This window comes from Thermobia domestica, chromosome 3 (assembly GCF_964235325.1).
Source record: "Thermobia domestica chromosome 3, izTheDome1.hap1.1, whole genome shotgun sequence".
NCBI classification, from domain to species: Eukaryota; Metazoa; Arthropoda; class Insecta; order Zygentoma; family Lepismatidae; genus Thermobia; species Thermobia domestica.
Window position 1 is genome coordinate 65762406 of NC_137456.1, and position 12665 is coordinate 65775070.

The 12665-nt window shown below is 36.4% G+C and overlaps 1 protein-coding gene and 2 non-coding genes across 3 annotated transcripts in view; 1 reads left to right on the forward strand and 2 right to left on the reverse strand.

Moving 5' to 3' along the window:
- The window catches only part of LOC145680461 (CD151 antigen-like), a 163043-nt gene that overhangs the window by 134043 nt on the left and 16335 nt on the right, over positions 1-12665 (forward strand). The window contains exon 3 of the mRNA XM_081751023.1: positions 5283-5474. Coding sequence (XP_081607149.1) covers positions 5283-5474 — 192 coding nt within the window. The remainder of the gene's footprint in view (positions 1-5282; positions 5475-12665) is intronic.
- Positions 1435-1507, reverse strand: TRNAA-AGC (transfer RNA alanine (anticodon AGC)). Its single transcript has one exon. It is a non-coding gene; the product is annotated as a tRNA-Ala (tRNA).
- On the reverse strand, positions 1586-1658 carry TRNAA-AGC (transfer RNA alanine (anticodon AGC)). Its single transcript has one exon. It is a non-coding gene; the product is annotated as a tRNA-Ala (tRNA).

Consider the following 12665-nt stretch of genomic DNA (forward strand, 5'->3'; position numbering starts at 1 on the left):
CACGACAGCCTTCCCTTTCCCTGTGTTTGTTTTGATTTTCTTGTGTGTTGACAAGGCAATCTTACCTGCTTTTTCACTTATATAAACCGTTCTCACAGTTTTGCTGCTTTCCGCATCAACTGAGTCAGATAAAGGAGGCGGAAGGTCGTGAAGTACCTTAGTAGGCGGTATCTGCGAAGCACTGGTGTTGGAAGCCTCGTCCATTGCCGACACACTTATTAACGAACACTGGTCATTGACATCAGGCACCATGGGCGGATCTCCTATATCTTCGGGGGGCGCACTAGTTATTGAATCCTGTATCCCGGTATCCGTGGGTCGATCCAGGGAAGTAGGCACAGTCAGCACTGGAAACTCATTGAGGTCCTGTAGCGATGGAGCACTGTGGGCACTGGGTAATGAGTCAGATAAGGCCGTTGTTAACGTACTGTTACCAGGTTGAAAGCTCTGATCGGTTGAGTAACGAGGAGTTTGAGGAAGAGTTTTTCCAGATAACTGGGACATATTGAGCGTCAGAGGAGCTGTACTCAAATGTTTGGCGCGCTGTAGGCGTCGGGGACAAGAACTAAACGTGTGATCGACCTGGTGGCACGCGAAGCAAGTTGGGGGTTGTCCAGAGTATATAACGCTTGTTCGATAACCTTGGATGAGTAATTTCGAAGGAATATGCTTCTTGAGTTCCATATACGCTATACGTACGCCATTAAACACAGGAAAGCGGTACTTCTGGGACCACTGCTCATTTTCTATCTTTTTCACACTTCCGTAATTACTGAGGGCAGAATTGAGAAAACTAACATCTAGTTCAAGGGGGAGATCTGTGATACGTACACGTGTAAGAGTATCTGAAGCATTTTGCACTGAAACAAGGCTCCGCGAGCCATCTTGATGCAAAAAGGCAAGTTCACTAGGTGTATTGACGAGAAATTGTTCAAATTTTTCCGGAGAACTAAATTTCAAAAACACGCAATATTCCTCACTGTTTAATTGAATACCATCAATCTGATCCAAATTCACATGTACCTGTTCATCCAGCCAAATATGGATATCCAAAGCAGTTGGGCGTATATGTCGTGTACTTTTATCGAATGCAAGTTTCACTGTGTTCTGACGTAAACCACGAAACATGATGATCACCAATTCAAACAAAAAACAACAAATACTTTGCAAACAATAACTATATACTCGAAAAGTATCAAAGCTGTTCACTATACCAAGATAGCACTAATCACAGTCACTTGAAATAACACTTAGCTAGCCGCACTTAACTGGCTATTCGGTAGTCACAACGAGCAGGAGCAAACGTCCGCACTCCTTCACGTCTACCGGTGAACTCACCATCTCAGCTACATCCCCTTATGACTATTGTTTTCGCTTTCCACCTATAGTTTTCTAAAGAAAAGAGAGACATTTGTTAATGAAAATAAAGTTAGTTGGAGATGCTGGGTATCGATCCCAGTACCTCTCGCATGCTAAGCGAGCGCTCTACCATCTGAGCTACATCCCCTTACGACTATTGTTTTCGCTTTCCACCTATAGTTTTCTAAAGAAAAGAGAGACATTTGTTAATGAAAATAAAGTTAGTTGGAGATGCTGGGTATCGATCCCAGTACCTCTCGCATGCTAAGCGAGCGCTCTACCATCTGAGCTACATCCCCTTACGACTGTTTTTCGTCTTTACACCCATTGTTTTGAAAGAAAAGAAGGGCTTTTATCAATGAAAAAGTTTGAAGCGACAATGCGGAAGATGGCGGGCATTGAAAATTATGATATAGTGTATATAGCTGTTGATTACTTGTAATGACTATGATAATCCTAGGATAATTGGCCAACGAGTTCAAGGTAATTTTATTTTATTTTATTTTTATTTTTTTTTATTTTTTTATTTTTTGAAAAACCAACTGTGAGTATTTCAGCAATTATTGTGCTATTTTACCAGGTACCAAACTTTTCATTCGTCTTGTCTGTAACAATAAAAAGAACAAACTTTTTTTATATACCAAACTAAAATTTCATTTGGAAATTCTAAAAAGAAAAGACAAATAAATAGTACATACACGCAAGTCTAAATGTGATAACCTGTGTTCTACAACTTGAAAGGTATAGAGGTGCTTCATTCTTTGTGGAATGATCTGAACATTAGATGTATTGTCGATTTTGCCGTGCCAGGAATACTTTCTTCTTTTCTTCGACAGTGCGTTTGTGAGTGGAATGGCGGAAGGAGGAGGAAAATGCCATGATAACCTGTCTACTTTGCTTTGCTGCAATAGAAACGCCTACTGTAGTGACAAAGGTAGCGAACAAAACATTGTTGTAAGTTATTGTGATCCGGGGACGTTTTAAATTGCTTTCACCTCATCCCATAGCACCTGACATTTTCACACGGTCGCTGCTAGCAAAGCTATTGGTCATTCTGACACCCTCTTTCTGTAAGAAATAAAATATTAACCGTCCTTCTCATTTTTCAATATTTTAAATAATGGTATTGATTGTATTTTTCCGTTATTTTATTGGTTTGGGATTTGTAGAGTCAGGTGATATTCATTGTTTTAACCATTTAATTTATACATCATTTCTATTTACTTAATTTATAAGGCTTGGGAATAAGTAAGATTAGTGCAAATAGATTGTATGATATAACTAATGTTAGATAATGTGTTGAAAATTTCAGTAATCCCATATCCAACATTTCCACAGGAAATGAAAGTGTCTCGTATCGGTGGAACATCATTATTAAGTTGATTTCTTGGTTAATTTGTAGTTTAATGCCTCTTTCAACAGCGAGGTCATGTGAGACGTGGTCCTGCAGCTAAACATGAAAACCGAGTCATATCCATTGGAAATTGAATCGGAGTCTCCAGCGTCTAATAGGATTGCCACTCGTCCCGACGTTTGGAGGGCATATCCCGCGTCTTACTGTAGCTCTGTCGGGACTTTAAAAAAAAATGTCCCGACTTTCATATTTATTGATGAAGTTAGTAACATTATTCCCAAGTAACATTTTCGTTGTCAAACGGTGTGCCAACCGTTGTCTATTTGTAGGCATCGTTGGCAAAGCCACTCTCAAAATGCCAACGGCAAATTCGACAATCCATCAACCATTGATGCCAACAAGCGAAAACAAAACTGTGGTTCAACGTAGCTGCATCGTTGTTTCGGCAACGCATCGAAGGACGATGTTCTATTTTGTTATCACAACGTTCCATAGGATAACGATCGTTGGCCAACTGTCTTTTTTTCACGTTGGTGTTTTGTTGGCATTCCATTCGCCCAACCACAACATACTTTGTATTGTAGGATAACGATCGTTCGCCAACTGTGATTTTCTCGTAGGCATTTTGTTGGAAATTCGTTGGCCAAACTCCTCCATGGTTGGCACATTGTCGTCCATTGGTTGGTTTGCCAACTGTACACAATCTTCTGTTGGCCCAACGTTGTAAATAATTGTTGGCATAACGATTTGCAGTACCGCCAAAATCACCGTCGGCCAACCAACTATGGTCGGTTGACCCAACCATTTGCCAACCCAAAATGATTATTATTATTATTATTATTATTATTATTATTATTATTATTATTATTATTATTATTATTATTATTATTGGAGCGAAGTTCCTCTTTACTCGATTTAGGTGTCCGTTTGTTCGGACAGTCCTCCGAGATACCTGAACCGTTCTTAATCAGTGTGACCACCCAGCAAAAATATTTCGTACTAACCTTGGTAGAAAAAACTACTAGATCTGGGGGAAAAGTACTAAAAATTTTATCTGTTCCCGTTTCCCCTTATTTATGTCATTTTACGATATCAATATCTAATTATTAGGTTTCCGGCAGCTCCCCGTTCCCTTTGAGATGGGGGAGTGACCCCCACATTCTTGAAAGAGCCCCCAACTTTAATTTTTTTTTACAGTCAAAATTCGATATAAACCGTGTAAACCACTTACACCCGCCCAATTTTCACTTTACATCCCCAAATTAAAAATCCTGGCGGAATAAGTGCTTAATTGTTATATTAGAACTCACTTTATAAAACCACTAATGTAACACAAGTATGACAAATATAGAGGATCGGGGGAAAACAAGAAATATCATAAAATGGACTAAATGAGAAAACAGTTTTAATTCATGAATAGCCTACTGTTTGAACGGATCACCAAATATGTAATAATTAATGTTTACTGTGGTAATTTATTAGTCTAAACTCTTTGTTCTTTGACACTTTTGTTCTTCCTATTTTCCCCAATACAATGAACTAGGCTGTTTGAGTAAAAATCGATAGAAATGGATCTGCTTCCTCCCAACACCCTTAGCAGTGGAATTTTCGTACATTGTCAAATGTTCATAAAATCCTTTTTTTTTTCTTTCAAATGTATTTATAAAAAAAAGAGGGGAAAAGTACTAGATTTGTTGGTGAACATACTGCAACACTAAAATATTATAAAAAAGACTAGATCTAGTACGAAAGTACTAGCGGTGGTCCCACTGTTCTTAACTAAACCTGAACCGTTCTTAAGAGGCCTCATCCCGGTGAAATTAAAATACCGCTAATTTTACAGTGATTATGTGATATCTACAAATAGATAAAAGATAATTGAAATGTGGAACAAGAGCGCCCTAGACAATATTATTTTGCGTGTGGTACCGTTATCACAAGTCACCTAATGGCTTTCCGTTTTCAGCCGTTTAGAAACGCGAAAATAAATACCGATTTTCAAAATGGCTAGAAATCGAAAGCAGATAAGTGAATCGTGATAACGGTATCTCATGTAAAATTATATTGTCTAAGGCTCTCTTGTTCCACATTTCGATTATCTTTTATCTAGTTGAAGATATCACATAATTATTGTAAAATTAGCAGTATTTTAATTAGCCGGAATGAGGCCTCTTAACTAAATTTGACGTAGTGATCCGAGAGCGCGCACTCAGTATCGTAAGGGGTCCCAGTCCCAATCGGACTCACCAGTGAGGAATAATCACCGAAAAAATGGGATGCCTACAGACTTAACATTGGAAAAGCATGACTAAGATATATAAAAAAAAAGTAATCATCATATTAAGACAAAAGTCACGCGTATTCTGAAACAATATGAATTTGAAAATTTGAGCCTCTTTCCCATCTTGATGAATTTCTGTTTATGGCAGCCTTCTTCCATGCCACTTCTACACATTTATGATACAAAAGAAATGGACAGAGAAGATAATAAAATTGTAGTGTATTTTCGTCCTTGTCCTTGATATAGAAAACAAAGATAACGATATGTTTTTTGTTTGTAATATTTCAGTTGGCGGGGATTGGTGTATTTGGAGTTGGAGTGTGGACAGTTGTTGACAAACATCAATATATTTCCCTTTTTACCACTGTGACCTACGCCCTCGCGGCGTATGTATTAATCATCGCTGGAGGACTAGTACTTTTCGTCACCTTTGTCGGCTGCTATGGTGTTTGCAAAGAGAACCGGTGTTTATTACTTGTGGTAAGTATTTTTTTTTTTAATGTTGGATTTATTTGTTAGATTCTTAAGTTATTGTTAGATTCTGTTTCTATATAAAAGGGGAAAAGTACTTCGGAGTTGACAATATGTATTCACTTCCCTCCGCCAAAGTACTTGATTGGTCTAGTTATATCTACAGTGTTGTCAGTTACAGTTAATGAAAGATCCATGTTTTGAAGGGAACTCTTAAACTTGATAGAAAGAGAAAAAGGATATTGGGTAAAAATTTTAAAGTTTGAATGTACGAGGTGTGTTCAAAAAGATCTGGCATTTCACAACGTTTTAAGCACTGCTCTACTCAACGCAGTCCCCTCTACGGGCAACACGCCATTCCCAACGTTTATTCCATTTTTGGAAACCTCCCGGAACGCACTTTCTGGGATGGTGCACTGGTCTCTTGTCGCATTGCTCTGAAACTCATCTATTGTTTGGAAACGACGTCCTTTCAAAGTGGTTTTAAGTTTGTGAAACAGGAAAAAGCCTGCTGGGGCTAGGTAAGGAGAATAGGGTAGATGAGGCACAACGGAAGTAGCCTATTATGTTTTGCCAAATAACTGCAGATGCACATCCAAGTCTGATTTTCCGATTAGTCAAGCCTCTTCCTGCGCACAGCATCCCTCAGCCTCGCTAAAACGCCCTGGTACAACTGTTTGTTTACCATCTGACCGCGTGGTACAAATTCATGATGGATAATCTCTTTCCAATCAAAAACTAAACCAACATCAGCTTGATCTTTGACCGACTCATGCATGCTTTCTTTTGGACGAGGAAACCCTGAATGAATTGAAAAACAATTAAAATGTCCCTGTAAGTGTTTCGCCAAGTTTGTAGCAAAATTTCACACACGTACATTCTTCTTCAAGCTCTTTCATTGCCACTGTATCATTAATCCGACGAACAACTTGTGCATGTGCTCACTTCAGCGGCTGTAGTTCAGCGACTAACGGTCATAGCGAAACGAGGCAAATGGCAGTTTGTTGTCTAAACCTGTCGCTAGGTGAGCACTTAGTAGCCGCAGCGCGCCCCCTGTGCCGATTGGCGTTTTATTTCGAAGTTCGGTTTCTTTTTGAACACACTTCGTATATATATATATATATATATATATATATATATATATATATATATATATATATATATATATTAGTTTCGAAATGATTTACTTATATACAGATCTTTTTTGGGTATTATTTGATATTTAAAAAAATGAGGAAATGTGCTTTTAAAACAAACAAGTTTTATTTTATATTGTGGATCTACCGTAGACTTCCAAACTGTAGAAATTTAGTATTGAAACGAGAAGTGGCAGATCTCTATCACTTCCCGTTTCAATAGAGAGATAAAAGGCAGAGATCATATGTATTCTTCGGATTCTGAATATCCATATCAAAAAAGCCATATATCTTACCATTTTTTGCTCTATATGGTTTCAAAATTGATCATATCACTTCCGGTTTCAATTGACAAATAAAAGCGGAGAGATTGACTTCTTAGCAAGAAAATATTTCTCATTATCACGAACAGTTTCTGTTCTAATCGTGATCCAATACTAAAACCGGAAGTAGTACACATCTATCACTCCTAGTTTTGTGGAATCTATTTTTCGTTTCGCTGAATATATACAGGGTGGCCCAAAAGTAGGTATACAACCTTACATTGATTAAGTATAACGTTATAATTTATGGGTTTATTTGCTTCAGCTCTTCCGAGCTTAAGATGTAAGTAAAAATACATTAAGAATAAATAATAAAGAAACTAAGTCTGCCTCATGGTTAACAATAAGAAATTATATAAAATGCAGTACGGTACTGTATACATACTTTTGGGCCACCCTGTATATAGAGGACACCGGGGTATTCATGAGCACTTAAGATTACAATACAAATAACTCTTATGTTTACAGAAATAAAATTGATATATTTTGTCTATGAAATGCGTGAAGAACGTTCTACTTACTAAAGTTCCAAAGAAAATTAAAAAGTAATTCTTTTAAACCAAAACTCTGTTAGTTCCTAAATATGAATATATATACATGAACAAAGCGGTCGGTGTCAAATATAGAAGTAGGAGGGAAGACAATAGAACAGTTGACTAGTTTTCGATGCCTAGATAGTATTATTAGTGATGATATGAAGTGTGAACGTGAAATAAAAGCAAGGATAAAAATGGAGAAAGAAGCTTTGGGAGCAAGAAAATTCTATTTTCTGGAATCTTGAATAAAGAGTTGAAAAAAAAAAGACTCATAAAATGCTTCATGTATTGTACTGTATGGGTCAGAAACATGAACATTACGAAAAAAATGATGAAAAAAGACTTCGAAATGTGGATGTGGAGAAGAATGGCGAGAAGTAGCTGGATCAAACGGAAAACGAATGAGAGTGTGTTGGAAATGGTAGTGGAGGAAAGAACAATTTTAGATATTATTAAGAAGAAGAAGAAGAGAAACTGGTTGGGACATTGGTTAAGAAGAAACTGTATTGTGAGGGACGTGCTAGAGGGTATGGTTGCAGAAAAGAAGGGGAATGGGGCAAAGGAGACTACAATTAATGGACGATATCAAAACAGAAAATTCGTACATGAAAACGAAGAGGTTAGAGGAAGACTGTGGAGCATGGAAGCTTCTCAGTTGCGGGAAGTGACCTGCCAATAACAGCAGAATACCTATGATGATGATGATGATGATGTCATACTGCTCCGGGTAACCTCCTTTAATAAAAACAAAAACGAAATTGAACACATTAGAAGATATACTGTAATTTTGTCATTTATATCTTTAATAATCATATTATTTCATATAGAACTTTATTTCATGTAGAACTTAACACAATGAATATGAACAAGCTCCTTCATCTTTTGATTTATTTCAAGGGAAAGCTATTCCTAGACTCTAGGGAGGATGGCTGACCCCTCTGGTTCATTTTTCACGCATTGCAAAAGATATATATCTAGGAATAGCTTCTTCCTATATATATAAATATAGCAGTCTTCCTATATATATAAATAAATAGACTTGTTTCAAAAGCATGCTTTCTCAGTTTAGCAGACTGTAAGGAGAGACTATAATTAGCCAATAGTATATTTAATACATTTCGTAACATTGTACTTATAATTCTTGACAATTCTTGCATATCGGAAATCAAGATGAATGGAATTGAAAAAAAAAAGAAAAGAAAAAAGAAGCGAACTTCCGTAAAAACGCTTTTAAAAGAATTGGTAAGGAAAACTGCGACTTTCGAATATACATACAATAATATAGCTACATTAAAAAAAAAAAGTTTGACCTAAAAATAGATTTATTGAATTTAGAGTACTTTTTAAGAACACTATTAAATAATGTTTTTACAATGTAAAGAGATTTTTTTCAAATGTGTTTTGGTTTGTGAAATTGTATTTAGAATTGAGTCTGAAGTTGTATTAGATCATGCCTGCCTATACCCATCTGTAACGATTACGGTTTCTCTTCAAGAAATACAAAGTAAGGCATGAAAACAACGTGGCTGTGTCTCTTAAAAAGAAAGACCCTCTCTCTGTACATCCACAAGTCCTTCTCTAACAATTCCGGGTCATTAATCTTTAGCGCCACATCATTAACGGTACTTCATGCTTTGGCGTGGGCTTCTCACTTCTGCTTGATGACGCATTACAGTGCTATAACCATCTGCAACCTCTATGGTCGGTCCTGTATTTCTCCGACTTGCAAGTACTTTGGCGATATCTAAGTGTGGGCAGAATTCCAATTATACAATAAGAGATCCTATTCGTGCAGTGAACAATTTTCGGAGTCCTTTTCCCTTTTCACTAAATATACATACAGAAATATACAGAGAAACATCGTATAAAGGTCTATGTATATATACATGAGAATGAAGATGAATCACTACTACAATAGTACTAGTGCAACTGTATCGTGATGAGAAGGGAAATGGACCAGGCACGCGCTCGATGCCAGCTTCTTGAAGATCTACTTAGAATGCTGTCAGAAGAGGGTTTCATCTCTTCTCTTCAATTTAATGGAATCGTTTCGCATTAGAACGAGCTTATTGTCTCGGAAACTGATGACATCAATCAGTGTCACTGAAAGAACACTCTGCTCCCTGGCAAAGCGAAGACACACACACACACACACACGGTCAGAATGGTTGAAAGAAAATTCATCACTGTTGCCAACACAGAAATTATTTGTTTACCAAAATGTTGTTAATTATTCAAAATTCAAATAGTACGATTATTATTTATCAGGCGCCCACCCAGTAGTTTTTGTTAGGAGAGGTCAAAGGATACGGGAGTCCAATACTATAAGACACTACATGTATATAGTATTGAACGGGTATTATTCTGTAACCGAAAAGACGGTAAGTAATTGTAAAATACTTCCACCTATATATTCAAATAATAATAATAATAATAATAATAATAATAATAATAATAATAATAATAATAATAATAATAATAATAATAATAATATAATAGAACTAAATTACTTTTATAAGAGAAAGACTACAAATGAAGTATAAGATCAATTTTTATGCTATATCAATCATTTGTCCGTGGGTTTTCTCAGGGTACTCCCGTTTCCTCCAACACATCTCATTCCACCAATTTTTGTATCATCATTCATTTGTCTTAATCATCGTCTCCCTTAGCCTAACGGGCATAATCGTGGGACGTTAAAAAACTGAAAGATTTCATTTTTATCAATCATTTTCCTGTTAAACAAGTAGCCTCTAGTTTTATTATTGAGAAAGTGTACCAATCAGTGTATGTTGAGTTAGAAAGATGTGGGTGGAGTGGTGGTCCTGACCCAGTGAACACCCCGTGGGTGCGCCTTTGCTATTCATCAAAATGTATATGGAGTCGCGGTGGTAATGTGTTCAGCTCTGGTGCGTGGGATCCCTGGTTCGATCCCAGCTCGCGCGAAGTGGACTTTATGGTGGACAAACACCGCGTGCATGGATGTTCTTGGGATTCTGCGGCTTCCTACCACTTTCTTCGTTCCACCATTGCGTTCATTTCTCATCATCACCGTCCCGTTTAGGTAGCCGGCATAAACGTTGGACGTAAAGCTGAAAAATTGCATTTCATTTAATAATAATTTGAAACAAAATGGCTGAAATTTATTTGCGGTCTAGTAATTTTGATCTCTGAACTCTGGAGTTATATAATTAATTAATTAGCTGGCGTTCAAATTACTTGTACTAAGATTTTCCAGATAATTACAATGATGCATGCGCAGATATGCTAAATTATAGTGTCATAGAACAGTGATTGATAACTATTATTACTGGTTTCATTTTAATACTAATACTTATTGGGGGCATTATACCTCAGTGGTAAATCTCTCATCTTTGGTGCGAGAGGCTCTTGGTTCGATTTCAAGCCATATGCGTTTGTGGTGGACAACATCATGTCCGTGAGTTTTCTCGAAGTTCTCCCGTTTCCTCACGCATTCTCATTCCGCCAATTCGTTCAAAATAATTTACGCTAATTAATTATTCGTCTCCTTTAGCCTACAGCAGGGTTTCTCAACCTGGGGGTCGCGAAAATAAGCGGAAGATGTAAATATAACTACGAATAGAATCTAATATAGAAAAATATTTTTAAATATTATTTTGAATTTTGTTCTGATAGGCATATTTTTATTTGTATACACACTGTTAAGAACAACAAAAAATAAAGTCTACTAAGCATGTTTAACAGGTGCAGAGTTGTTTAGAAATTAATTTAAATGAAAGAGGTACAATATGAAACTGATAAAAACTGCGTATTGAAACACCAGAAAAATACAAATGCAACAAAATTTGCATATTGAAATACAATTAAAATTGAAAGCTAATGAGATACCTGAGCATGGTGTGATTTCATTTGTGCAACAATGTCAGGTTTAATCTTCGTGACGCACATTATCAAGTCATTTAAAATACTCAATAACTTTTCTAACAACTGTCAAAGATTTTTTAAACTAAAATTAGAAGTCACTTTACTTTTTATTATATAATTCAAAATTAAGGGAGTTATGAAGTTGTAAAATTTTCAAACGGACTCCATTTTGAAACTGTATGACGGATCGGATTCGATATTTGTAATATGAATGAATTGACCAAATTTGGTTTTAATTCATTCGTTTTTATGGAAGTTACTGTATCCACTATATACACTGAGAAAAAATGTAGGTGGCGTACTTAAAAAGATAGGTTACATGTGTAATTCCTGTAGTTTTTGGACTTAACGTACAGCAGACGTATAACTGAAAACGCATGTTTTATAATACTTTCTGTATAAGTGTTCCATCTATAGTACTTTCTGTATGAAACAATGTAGGCGGTCAGGATCTCACATACAAATGGACGTATATAACATATAGCTGAGGAATGTAACATAAGTATATGCATGTGATATACGGAAAACTGTTAGATGTCAAACATCCTGCAACGGCATGATATAACATCTAAGAGCAGTGCCTATGTAGTATACGGATAACGTATGCTTCGTATTGATTTCTATAGTAAGCAAAAGGATACTGTATATTTGTACAATATACCGCTGTTCGGAGAACGGATTTTTCTCTGTGTACGAGAAATGGATTATACTATTATAAAAATAGATGGATATCATGAAATCTCCGCAATAGATATGTTAAAAATCCCACAAAAGCTTATTACAAACCAGAAATTATAAGGGAGCTGCTGGCAAGAGGATGTGATAAAATGGGGGTCGTGATAGGAATTAGGTTGAGAACCACTAGCCTACAGAGTATGACCATTAGAATTATTATGATCTCCAATTGAATTTTTCTGTTATGGAGAACTCTATTTTTAAAAAATCCAGATCTAGCGAAGAAAATAATAAACTGGAAACACTGACATGAGATGATAGTGATTTTTTTCTTTCTCTCTGTTGCAAGATAAAGAGATCTGTGACACGTGCCACCAAATCATATCATGCATATTCCGTCTATTAGTTCTATCAAGTGGAAATATAGTCGTTAAAGACTTCTGTGACCAGTTAAGCTGGTCCATCGACCAAATAAACTAATCAGGGGACCAACGACCAACTCTAGCAGTACAAAGGACAGCAGCTTCAAGACCTATTGAATGACATCCACGTGGATCAGTATTATTTGTAACACATACGGTACTGTAAATCATGAACATTTCTTGTAGTTAGAAATGTCTGTTG